The 14,188-nt window shown below is 35.6% G+C and overlaps 1 protein-coding gene across 5 annotated transcripts in view; it reads right to left on the minus strand.

The window, feature by feature from the left end:
• Positions 1-9,940: 9,940 nt before the first annotated feature.
• Positions 9,941-14,188, minus strand: part of myt1lb (myelin transcription factor 1-like, b) — a 110,328-nt gene continuing 106,080 nt past the window's right edge. For all 5 annotated transcript variants that reach the window (XM_030126570.1, XM_030126571.1, XM_030126569.1 and 2 more), the window contains one exon: positions 9,941-12,647. In XM_030126570.1, coding sequence (XP_029982430.1) covers positions 12,507-12,647 — 141 coding nt within the window. In that variant the 3' untranslated portion in view covers positions 9,941-12,506. The remainder of the gene's footprint in view (positions 12,648-14,188) is intronic.

Raw genomic sequence — 14,188 nt, forward strand, 5'->3', positions numbered from 1 at the left:
CGCCAGCTGCCTCTCACACACTGAGAGGGAGAGAGACACTGGCGAGCACTGAGAGAGAGAGACACACACACAGACAGACAGGGGGAGACAGAGGAAAGTGGGGCAGTATGTTACAGACAAGGCAAGTCCAACAAAAAGTCAAGCGGAGGAACTGCATTCACACCTCTGTACAATTACTCACCATTAACAAACTCAGTTGACCTCAACTCTATAGCCTTTGCAGCTCCAAAAACTGCAAAATAGCGCCCCCAAACAGACATTAATTCGGTTAACAAGTAAGTAAGTGGTAAGTGTCCAAGTTATAAGGCTGTGAAAGTGCAAGTGTTCATCCCACATTAAAAATAAGTGCAGAACAAGAACATTATGTCTACAGAGTTATATTTATGCACGCAGTAATCTTATGAGTGTCAACTGTTTTGCATTAATAAAACGTATGTGCAAAGTAGAAAACTGGGACTCAAGTTAAAAAAGTGAAATGGAGTGGAGCAGAAATTAGTTTGTGGACGTGGATGAGGTCAGAAAATGTAAATACTCACGTAAAGTACCTCAACATTGTACTTTGTACTAATTGTACTAAAAGTAAGCACATTTAACTTCATTCCATCTTTGGCTGTAACAAACAGTAAACCTCTCAAAATGGCGTCCTATGGTTACTGACTATGATTGAACATATCATCTCAAAAAAGCATAGGGACTGGATCTATATTCAGCTAAATATGACAAAAATGAACAAAGGAATGCGAAGACAGCTCACATTTTTTCACAGCTGGTTTGTAAGTTCACTGCTGACCTCTGGTGGCTCCTTTGTAGAGGCTACAGGGACCCGAGCTGAGGATACAAAAGCTTTTCACCGAGGATTAAACTGTTCGGAAATGTAACTGTTAAACTAATGCTATACAGTTAGCATTAAAAGCAGCTAGCTAACGCTGACTATCTAGCTATATGCCACTATAAAGTACACATTTATCAGTAAACAGTTATTGCGTAACAAGGACGAATAATTTGGAATTTCAATTAATTTTTTAATTACCCACAAACTACTTACACTGGTTTAGGAGTTGCTCAATTAATTAACTGTAAACAGGCTAGTGTTAGCTGGTTAACATTTTGTCAACAGGTGTGCGTAATAAAAAATCATAAACATCCCATAATGCACCCGTCAGAACAGTAGTGATGGGACTTTTGGCTCTTTGAAGGGAGCCGTTCAATCAGGAGCCGTTCACTGAAAAGAGCCGTTCAAAAGATTGGCTCTTTTATGTGTTTTGTATTATTTTGAAACACCAATGTTTTAATGACTAAATAGGCTACATGTGATGATTGACATTACATTTTAAAGGTGTTTAATTGGCGCGGCAGTAAGTATTATCTTACCTTAAAAAAAGAATAGTTAGTTCAAATGTGTGGGCTAAATACATGACATGAGAGGTGACATTAGGCAAATGATGGAATTTGACCAAAAACATCACGGTACATTATGTGGACTAAAAATGAAGAAGAAAATAAAACATTTTCTTATGAAATAACATTTTATTCTCCTCAAGACAAGAACGATAAATGTGTGTAAACATACGGAAAAAATTGCACAGAACACAACAGTGATTAATCACTGCAATTACTTAAATACCTGAACTATAGTGCAATTCTCAGAACAAGAACAGTATGTTGGTAAACATACAGAAAAAATGCACAAAACACAAGCGATTTATCATTGCAATTCCTTAAATACCTTAACAACTGTAGTGCATTTTCCTTCAGAACAAGAACAATAAATGTGTGTAAACATATGGAAAAAATTGCACAAAACACAGTGATTAATCACTGTTATTAATCAAAAAAAAAAAAAAAAAAAAAGAACGGCTCTTTGCCAAGACTCGGTTCCCATCGTTCATTTCAAAGAGCCGTTCAAAAGATTCGATTCGTATGTGAACGTCACATCACTACAGAACAGCATATGTTACCTGAACATTTACGTGGCCTATAAAAGTTACATTTTCCTGCTTCTTTACCCATAAAGACTCTAACATCCACTGGCGACCAAAACCATCTACTGATTTAAAATGTTTAATACCTGTTGATTCACTAATCCTATCGAAACATGTAAACAATTGGTGTAAAATACAGTTTGTCATCGTTTTATGGTCATCAGATATGACCCATTTGGAGGTTCAGAGGCTCCATAGTGAACGTGAAAAGACCATCATCTTCTACAACACTGATTCACCAGTAAAACCCATGGAGTTGGCTCAATGACAGTGGATGGAGACACTTGGTTTATGTTCAGTTAATGATAAATTTTGCTGAAAATGTCACATTTCCTTCAGTTTTGTGTTTTTGATAAAATAACCCTCAACTTTAATATGAGTTTTTATGAACATGTACATGAGCACTAAATTAAATACAAGAAAATACCAGATTTACTCTTAAAAATCCAAAACACACATATAATATTCGACTAAAAAGGTGATAAATCACTTAAGAAAAGTTAAATATAGAGAAAAAACTATTTTGGAATTGCCACAAAAGTAGCAATGGGTCTTTATGGGTTAAACTGCCATGTCTAACCCTATCCCTTAGACCAGGGGTGTCCAACTCATTTTAGTTCAGGGGCCACATTCAGCCCAATTTGATCTCAAGTGGGCCGGACCAGTAAAATAATAACAGTGAAAAAAGGAAAATCATATTATGATCATGTTTACATCTACAAAGTTACCTTAAAAATCTGAATAACACGAACAACTTGAATTGTCTTAAGAAAAACAAGTGCAATTTTAGCAATATTCTGCCTCAGTTTATCCGTTTATCATTTACACATGTGCATTACGATCGCACAAAACATTTAGTAACAGGCAGAATATTGGTAAAATTGCATCTACTTTTCTGAAGACATTTCAGTTTGTTCATATTTGTTCAGGTTATTCACATTTTTTGTAAAAGTATAGTTTGGTAATGTAAACATTTTCATGTAATTTTACTTTTTTACACCAAAAAAACAAAGAGAACATTTAGGGTTGTCCTTATCTATGGGTTATAATGATAATATTTTACTGGTCTGACCCCTTGAAATCTAATTGAACTGTATGTGTCTGTATGTGAAACCTGAATTAAAATAATTTTGACACCATTGATTGTTAATATCTTCAGTGTAAATTTTGCATTTCAGAAATTCATCACAGGGGCCGGACTGAACATTTTGGCCCCCAGGCCGCATGTTTGACACCTGTGCCGTAGACGAAACAAACTTTATGTAAGTTGAATTTCATCTTCATCATTATAACCAGGCTACGTTTATGTTCTCTGGTTATTCGTTTGTGTTTGCTGACCTCTGCTGGTCAATATGTAAATAACACCAATAAACCAACATGACTGCATTGACACAGCATTAAAAAGTACAGTGATCTTCATGTCAGTGTGAATGGCAGAAATTACACTACCTGTCAAAACTTTGGACTCACCTGGTTTTTCTTTATTTTCACAACTATTTACATTATAGATTCTCACTGAAAGCATCAAAACTATGAATGAACACATAGGGAATTATGTAGTTAAAAAAGTGTGACATAACTTCAAGTATGTTTTATATTTTAAATTCTTCAAAATAGCCACATTTTGCTTTTATTACTGCTTTGCACATTCTTGGCATTCTCTCAGTGAGCTTCATGAGGTAGTCACCTGACATCTTTTCCAAAAGTCTTGATGGAGTTCCCAGTGATGCTGAGCACTTGTTGGCCATCTGTTGTCCATCTCATGCCATTTAAATGACAAGGTGAGTCCAAACTTTTGACTGGTAGTGTATATGGAATCTGAGCTGCTTTTGTATATCGTCCTGATCTCAGTCTGGACAGTCAGCTCTGAACTTATCTGTTTTACTTCATTCCACATTGAGATTCATTCATCATCTCTGCACTGGAGAGAATCACCCACATGTTAGCACTTACAAATGATGAGCTCAACCTTAAATGCTGGCAATAAAATGCTAAATACACATAACTACAGCAGTAAAATCGGGAGTTTTTGGTTTTTTTTTTTACTGCATAGTGAGCACTGATAATATTCACACATTCTAACTTGAATGGATTTGAATGCACAGATTTCCGCTGCATCAAAGAACTTTCACTGTATATGAGTATTTTTAACGAGAGAAATAATCTAATCACTTTCAACACCACTGCTTTTGTACCTGTGTCTCAATTCAGGACCCTTTCACACTAGAATCTGGTATTTTAAGAAATGAACTGAACAGACAAAAAAATAAAAAAATAAAAATCAGATCTGAGCAGTAAATTAGCAGGCTGGTAATATTAGCAGCCAAAAATCCACTGCGTGGGTGACATGTCACTTCTTGTTTCATGTTTAACCCACAAAGACCCAGTGCTACTTATCTGGCAGTTTCAAAATAGTTTTTCCTCTATATCTGCCTTTTATTATAATATTATCCTCTGCATTTTGCGTTTTTTCAGTGTAAATCAGGTATTTTCCTACATTTAATTTACTGATCATGTAAATGTTCATAAAAGCTCAGAATAAAAAGTGAAGATTATTATATCAGAAACAGGGAAAACTGAAGAAAAGTAAAATTTTCAGCAAAGATATCAGTAATTGAACGTAAATCAAGTGTCTCCATCCACTGTCACTGATCCATCTCCGTGGGTTTTACTGGTGAATCAGTGTTGTAGAAGATGACGGTGTTTTCACGTTCGCTACGGAGCCTCTGAACGTCCAAATGGGTCATATCTGATGACCATGAAAAGATGACAAACTGCATTTTACACCAATTATTTACATGGATTGATAGGATTAATGGATCAACAGGTATTAAACATTTTAGATAGATGCTTTTGGTCACTGGTCACTGGTGGCTGTTTGGGTCTTTATGGGTTCATGCTTTACAACAACTTTTATTTGACCTATAATGAATAATCTGATTTGCTGACTGAATACACTTACACATGTTGGATTAGTAACTACACCTTCTGCCCTGCTGTCAAAAATGCAATTCCCCTACAAAACCAGTTATTTACTAATATAAGTAACATGGCACTTTATTTTCAATTTCAGGCTTTTTGTCAGCAGCAGCTCACTCGACATACAGCCCACTGAGCAGTCTATTATCTGAAACTGGACCTCTGCTCCAGTGATTCCACATCCGTACTCCTGATTGCTGTATTGTATGAATGAGTGGTAGTTGTGGTCATTGTTAGCATTTCCAGCCTGAACAATGCTATCCCATCGCTATTGTTGGTATCTCCTCTGCGCAGTGCATTGTGACAGCGCTGACGTCTCCTGGATTGTCTGCATGTCATTTTATTTTAAGTTACACCATTCTCAGTGTCAAGATGGTTTTAAAGTAAACAACACTGAGCTGGATGAAGGCAAAGCTTAGTGTCATTACACAAAAAACTGCAGGTCTTTCATGTTTCAGGCCACTTTTCTGGATAATAACTGATCTAGATAAAAAAAACAAACAAAAAAAACATCAGATACAGGAATGACATACGGAGTACAGTACTTTTCTCACTATCTTTTATAATGGCTTATGAGGGAATCACTTCACACTCTGAGGCGATATCCATGTATCAAATGTCTTGTTTTGGATGACTGGTTTGTGTTTGATGTCTGGAAGAACAGCCATAAACCAGGGCACGGTCACATTAATGTGATACACAAAGTGGAGCTGGAAATTCAAAATAGGACCAATGTCCCTGTAGCTCACTGGCATATTCTATCCAGAATCAATAACAAGTTGAATTTGTGAGGTTGTCAGGTTCTGGTGCTATGTTAGAGTCCTGTGGTCTTGATGGAGGAGATCAATCTTCCAATAGAAGTGGGTGGTACGTTAACTAATGGATAACTAAACTAATTAAATGAAAGTCTATACATGACTTCCCATCAGTGTTCAGTAGTAACCAAATTGGTATATCTAACCATTTCCATGTTATAAACCATCAAAATATGGCACATTATAAGTAAAGGCAAATTTATAATATTTAAAAAGTTCAGCAAAAATTCAAAAATCTACATTTCTCAAAACTATGAACAGACTTTGTAGACATTGTTCCAATGGGTTAGGGTTAGAATTAGAAAAAAAAAGACATCAGATTCAGGAATGACATCTGGAGTACAGTACTTCTCTCATTATCTTTTAGGATGGCTTATAAAAGAATCACATCATGTTCTGAGGAGATATCCATACGTCAAATGTCTTGTTATGGATGACTGGTTTGAGGTTGATGTCTGGAAGATCACACACCAGAGCACAGTCACACCAGAGAAATACACAAAGAAGAGCTGGAAATGAACAAGGCAATACCAGGGAAAGCCTTTCCATGTCAGATAAATCAAACACTAACCTCAATTAAACCTTAGAAATGTTTTCTATATCTTCTTCAACAGGTTTAGATATTCAGCCATGAATCTACCTTTAAATCTGCTCCATGGGTCTATAAATTATGCTTTGATGGTATATCAGCAGTCATTTAGGCTCAGCTGTGGTTTTCTGGTGTGGAGCTGAGCCCAAAGGACATGGTCTGGTCTCCTATCTGTTTGGTCCACTTTCGATTTATTTTAAAAATAGGTGTGTCTGCCTTGGTAAAATGCATAATTATATCAATAAAATCCTTTTGGGCCATGTTTAGTGACACATGACTCAATTACTGAAGTAAAACAGTCATATCCATCATCTCCAAATGGATCCCTTTATCTTGATAATGTCTGTAATACTAAGTCTGGAACTGTGTTGGATTAATAGAGACATGATTTACCCAACTGGAAAGGAGTTCCATTAAAGCAACAAATACTTACGATCAGAAGAACAACAAACATTTGTAAATCAGACATGTTTAGGTGATCAGTTGGATGTTCCATTCATTTCTGCATGGAATGGATCATTTTTAAACCTTCTTAGTTTGCCTTAAAATTGAACATCTTGCCCTCATAGATTCTCCAGCTTATATATATTTGATGTATAAATATAGTGTGTTTAACACATTTCAACCAATAGAATCTAAAAGGTGGACAAGAATGTTCTTTTGATTTGAAAAGTCCAAACTAATGATTTTACTGTATTTTCCAACATGATAGTCAAATGAGTTCATGTCAAAGGTCATGTTTGGTCATTATATGGAGCTGGATGCGTATTAAAGGCACTATTTAAGTATTATATGCATGAATGATATAGAAGTGGATCCAATTGCATCAGAGTTTTGATGTGATTTAAAGTAAATATTGCTGGTTGAAGGCGATGTCAAATGGGAGTGAGTTCAGCTGCTGCTGTAGCAGCATCTGGAGGTTTAGATAGTTGGAGAAGATCAATATATGGCATCAGAAGATGGATCCTTCTGGAATCAAACATTCAGCTATTTCTGAGTAAGTCTATGACAGTGGGACAGGTAGGGACAGAAAGGACACAGAGGCGGTATACAAGAAAGGGAAGAGCAGACTCTATTTTCTGAGGAAGCTTAGATCTTTTGGTGTATGTACCAAGACGTTGGACATACTCCACCAGTCTGATGTGGCCAGTGCTATCTTCTTTGCAGCTGTTTGTTGGTGTAGCAGCATCAGAGCCAGCAACACCAACAGACTGGATTAAATTATCAAGAAGCCTGGCTCTGTAAACGGTCTAAGGCTGGACAGTTTTGTGACCGTGGTGGAGAGGAGGCTGCTCAAGAAACTGATGTCCATCACAGACAATGAGGAGCACCTTCTCCACCACATACTGGACAGACAGCAGAGCACTTTCTCAAAAATGCTATTACAGATCCACTGTCAAACAGACACAAACAGGAAACCTTTCCTGCCACTTGACATTTCACTCTACAATAAACTAATCTCTGCCTGATGTTCAAACCCGGTCATAAACATATTTCCATTATGCACTTTACTGCCCACGTTACTGAACAATTCCATTTTACTTTGCACATTACAGTCTATTGTTACACCTTACTGATTTTCTACCATTTTTTGGATACTTCTAATTTATTATGTGTAGTGTGTTTACTCTTGTATTCTATGTTGATCTTATATTCTATTTTTGCTGTCTGTCATGCTGCTGCACTACAATTTCCCAGTTTTGAGACCCATCCATCCATCCATCCATCCATCCATCCATCCATCCATCCATCCATCCATCCATCCATCCATCCATCCATCCATCCATCCATCCGAGAAAGAATGCTGTTAGGAATGTTTTGAACCACACTTTTCAAGTTGATCAGAAGACTCTCTTAGACCAGGTGTCAAACTCATTTTAGCTCAGGTACAACATTCAGCCCAATTTGATCCCAAGTGGGCCGAACCAGTAAAATGATAACATAGTGCAAGAAAAAACATTAATATATGAAAATATTGTCATTTACAAATTATTCAAACAAAAAAGATGTGAATAACCTGAAAAAAATTAAATTTAAGAAAAATAAATGTAGTTTTAACAATATTATGCCTCAACTTATCATTTATACATGTGCAATACACACAATGTTACACAAACATTTGGTAACAGGCATAATATTGTTAAAAAGGCTCAATTTTAATTTTATTGTTGAAGGATTATCATGCTATTACTTTACTTTAAATTAGTTCAACATCCTTGATTGTTAATATCTTCAGTGTAATTTTTGCATTTCACAAAATTAATCTCACAGGCTGCATTGGACCCTTTGGTGGTCCGTTTTTGGCCCATGGGCCATATGTTTAACACCTGTGTCTTCAATAACCATGTACTTGACACCTGACTGAGTCATACTGTACAATCAGAGCTTTGTGAAGATCCTGAGTGGAATTATGTGAAGGCAAAGATTTTTTATCAAAGAAACTCCATGAATGTGCTTTGTGGTTAAGGCAGTGTTTTTCAACCTGGGGGTCGGGACCCTCAAATAGGGTCACCTGAAATTTCTAGTAATTAATAAAAAAAAAACAAAACAAAAAAACAAAAACTTACCTATGAAAAATATATGGTGAGTTGAGAGAGACAATCCCAATCCATAAAAGACATGACAAACTGTGAGTCTGAAACTGAAGCACTGTGGTTCTGTTTATCTATCAAATGTTCATTGTGTTCTGTTTCAGATGCCGCAGCTCTTTCATAATTCAGTTTGAGTTATTGTTTGTTCAGTATTAATTGTCAGCCTTGTAAATCCAAGCTGGACTGACTGTACATATCCTGACCAAGAAAAATAAAATTCTCACTTTGTGCAGTAATCTACACCTGGCTTTTCTGTTTCTGTCCAGAATAATATACATGATATAGACTAAATGTCCTCTAAAATTAACATTTATTTGCAACATAGTATAGCAAATCATTACATGATGAAAAACAAATTAATTTTAGCAAAAAAAAAAAAAAGTCTCTGTTTTGAATGTCTGGGGTCGCCAGAAATTTGTGACGTTAAAATGGGGTCATGAGTCAAAAAAGGTTGGGAACCACTGGGTTAAGGTACGATCCAGTGGGAAAGTCTGGAGGTGTCGGCAGCGTGTGCATCAGTTCTCTCCACATCTGCAGAGCGTTATTTTATAATGAGACATGCACTGGACTGAGAGGCAGAAAGATCAATATGGAGCAGGGCCTTATAGCCTCCTTTAATTGCTCCATTGTGAAGTGGATTATCTGGCTGAATGACAAATTAAATTGGCTGCATTTTCATCTTCATTAAAGGGTTGGTCACACAAAGGTATTTCAATAAAAAGTGTGTTAAACTGTAGTTTGCTTTAATTGCTTTCTGCCCTTCCTTTTGGGATTAACAACAAATGAGGACAGTGGGAGTAACAGTATTGGATAAGCTTGTAAGTCATGGTTGATAATAAACATGCGCGTTGAAAAGTTTGCTGCCATCTGTTGAGTGACAACATAACAGCAAAGTATTCTGCATGATTAGACAAGTAACAAGAAATAATAATAATAATAGTAATAATAATAATAATAATAATAATAATAATAATTTTACAGGCCTCTGGCAACACATTTTTTCTTTATTCAGAGTAAGATGTGTCAACATCCAGCATGACAAAAATTGTACAAAGTTCACAATTTATAAATGAAATATCACAGCAACTTGTGATCTCACACATTTATAGCAAAATTAAAATGTCAACAAATCCATGCTGTGTAGTACAAAAATAAATCAAACTTCAGTTCCACAGAGCACAATAGTTTATACAAAATCCTGTCTTTGTTAATGGTCACTGAAATCAACCTCAAAATGAAATCGGCTCAAATAAAATATTAAACTCTGATGAATTCACAATAATTTATATGAAAAGTCAGCATTCTAAATATGTGACGACCTTTTTGTGTTCCCTATAGATAGTCACAGATAACTCTTTTCAGGTTTGTTATTTATGTACCAACATCAGATGAGCAGCCGGTTTGTGCTTTAAAATCCCTTTTCCATTTTTACTGATAATGAGAATTAATTCAAAAACTGGTACTAGCTATTACTCTACTGAAGCATTACTATATTGGCAAAAAGCTGCAGACACGATGCTGTGGAAAAAGGCGTATGCAGTCATGGATGATGGGTAGTAGAGTCCTGAAAGAGGACAGTAAAGTACAATAGATGAGTTTCAATCAGGTGAACGACAAGCACCTTTTGCATTAGCTCTCGAAAAGGCAAATTCTGAACATGATCGCTAACAACTAGAACAACAGAATGGAGGGGTGCATACAGTCAGGCATACAGGCGTGACGCTGGATTGTATTACCCCTCGAAGGTCTGGCTTGGCCTGCGTCAGGGAAGCGAGCCTTCGTTTACTTCTGCTTTTTTTAAAACCTTGAATTGATTGACTATTTAATCCTTTGTACAGTGATTAGATATAAAGTGCTGCTGGGGGATAACTTCATCTTCCTAAAACATAGCAAAAATGAAAGAACATTGTTAATGTTTTTACACTTGATAATAGCCTACAGTATAACTGCTATGGTTATAATCATCCTCTTCTCTGATTCAAGTCCCTGTTCTTCCTCTTTCAGTGGTACTAAATCCACACCTACAGTGGCTCCAAGCAGTTGGTTGCTCCAATCGTGTGCCAAAGAGGTCACCTGGAAAATTGCACGCCGCCGTACGTAAGGATAATATCTTCAAGGACAAGTGCAAATAGTCTACTGGCACATAAGTGGGGACAGTGACCCTGTAAGTCCCGCTGTCATATTCTATAAATACTCTTTACAAAACCCTCTGAAACCCTCTGTTTAGGCTCTCGGGTACTGCTTTTAGTTTCTGTAAGAACATCAAAACATGGAAACGAAGGTGTCCCTGTGCAAAATCGTACAGAAAAAAAGTGGAACTCATATACTTTCGCTTCTAAACTCAGTGTCCAGGTTTGCTCCTCTTTTTTAAAAAGACTTTTTGTATTAAAAGATTTGTATAAAAATCAATATTTTACATAGGCTATATTAAAAAGATTCATGTTACCCCACTATGTTTATAAACAAGAAATTGCATATACCCAACCTTTTTTTTCTTTGCAGATTGCATCCCGTACCTACTATAAACAAATGATTTCATTATTATATTGCTGAGACATGTCTTGATCCTAGCAAGTCTCCAAATTGAACAGATTTGATACTAAAAGGCTAGAATGTGGTCTCTATAGGTCATTGTCTTTACACGACATTTCTATTTGAGATTAGGTAAGGATGAGCATGTGAACATGCATGCACCGCGCAGATGTCTTCCTCTAGGAATTAATTGGCTCTCCTAGATAATGGGATTTCCACCATCGGGTTTCCGTGTAATGATGTTTACAATAGAACTGTTCATACATACATTCATACAAACATCAGGTCAGTTTCCTCTCCAGAATCATCTACAGCACCAATTAAAAATGCCCCCACCTACAGCTACACATCTTTTTTTTCATCATCAAAACAGAACACAAACGTTTCTCAAGCATTGTCAGAAAATAAAGCAATTGGCAAACCAGTTCTTGCTTTTGAACAATCTACACGCAAGAAGAAGAAGAAGAGAAGAAGAAGAAGAAGAAGAAAAAAACATCTAAAATCATCGAGTCCAAAATCATCCAGTGAGGAGAAAAATAAATAGCTTCCTCCTTGCTTGTAGTTTTTTTTATTTCACTGTCCAGTTCAGCTTTTTTCATCTAAAATGCTTTGTTGTCAAGCAATAAAAAGAACTCGCGTTCTGTTATCATTAGCTTACTGTTCAGAAATATACACTAAAAATGTGCATACATGAGCAGCTAGAAACATTACATGACACTATGTCAGCTCATATGAAAACGTACAAAATGTGAATGTCCTCAAAAACTATTTTGCGGTTTACTTTTTTATGTTCTTCCTCAAAGCAAGACCCAAAAAGAAAGAAAAAAAACCCAAAGAAATTATCTTGAGGTCTCTATAAGCGTAATACCTCTTTTTTTTGAAAGAACAGAATTTAGAATATATAACACTATAGAAGTTACTGCACCGAACGAAGGAGATCAAACTGCCTTTATGTCTGTGGATTTTGATATACCACCCACACGGGCTGAGAGAACAAAAGTGTCCCTTTGCTGCATGGTTACACTTGAATCCCTTGAACAGCTTGTTTGATATTCTCCAACAGGACTTTGTTTTCTGGGCTCTGGTACTGGTCTTGGTTTGTGTACATATCTGTCAGAGTGGTCACATAGGCATCAAAGTTCTGCTCACTTATTGGCTCCTGGAAAAATGGAACAAAATGTTTAGGTTAAAAACAAAGAGGGCGAAAATACAGGGTAAGGTTTAACATGCAGGTACACATATTTGCTGCTTATTAGTGTACGTTACCTTATTCTGTATGTCCATGTTCTACAATTAGTGATGCAAAAACTCCCAAAAACCTCCTAATTAGTGCTTATTGATAGTAAGTTATGATGTTATTGTCTATAAATGACAGTCTTAATATGTTGTAGTCAGTAGGGGCTTCATACAGATATGTAAAACAAGAGCAACAGTCATTCGACCTTAATGGCATTTAATAAATATGACCGATTAAACACATAAAACTGTAAGTATTAAGAGCGTCCAAAGAACTCTGAGCGTTAAAAGTCATTCTAAAGTGAGGCTTTGCTCGTAACTAATTCACTAAAAATGGTTTTATTTACTACATTTCTAGATAAAATGCTGTTCTGGAGTGTTTTATTCATTTTTTCTGTTTCAAACTTAAAAATAACAACTAAAACACATCTAATACATACACTTATAAAGTAGAATTTTTAAATATTACACTAGAAGGAATGTGAGGTTTCACAACTTTTATTCTAAAAGCATTTTAATTGAAGACCAGTGTCATAAAAATATCACTTAAGAAGTCAGTTAAATCTCGAGAAATGCAAAATTCGGTGAAACTCATTTAAACAACTGACTTAACAATAAGTACAATAATACTTACAATAATAGTTACCCTTTCACTTTCCACATTATTATATCATCAGATTTTTTCTGCTAAAATTGTGTGAAATGGAATCAATAAACTATAAACTGTTCAATTCAACTTAGTACTTGATAAAATAACCTTCAGTCTGTTTTATTAGTAAATATTTATTTTAATTATTCATATTGTATTATTATGAAGTCTCAGTTTTACACCATAGATTGTTATTTTAGTTTGCCTTTATTAATAAACTTCCTAATGTTAAATTAGTTTTGAGGAAGCTCTCATCTTAGCATTGAAAAAATATTAATTGATTTAATGGCTGAATATTTGTAGAATATATCCATACATTGATAAATTCTTTATAATAACATACAGTCGCGGAAAAAATTATTAGACCATCAAAAGTCATCAAAAACAATGGTTATGCAATCAAGTACTAACTCCTGTGTGTATCATGTGACTAAAACAGACAGAAAAAAACCAGGGAATGCCTAAAAGCACTGTTTTTGTCAGTACAATGCCATAGATATTGATGTAAGAACTGAAGTGATGTTGGTTATTATCAAGAAAACCATGGAAAATGGATAGATATCAGCTCTGAAATTAAACTCTTATGAGCTATTTTTGTTGTTATCATTATATTTGTCCAAACAAATGTACCTTTAGTTGTACCAGCCATTAAAATGAACAAGCAATTGAAGAAAACAAGGGTGGTCTAATACGTTTTTCCGCGACTGTATAAAAAGCTGCTAAAAAATCAGCTGGCTAATGGTGGATAAGTGTTTCCCAAAATAGGAACATGTGCAAAGTGGATGTGTGTTATAATAAATGAGATGAATAAAGAT

The sequence above is a fragment of the Sphaeramia orbicularis genome, chromosome 22, assembly GCF_902148855.1.
Source record: "Sphaeramia orbicularis chromosome 22, fSphaOr1.1, whole genome shotgun sequence".
NCBI lineage: Eukaryota > Metazoa > Chordata > Actinopteri > Kurtiformes > Apogonidae > Sphaeramia > Sphaeramia orbicularis.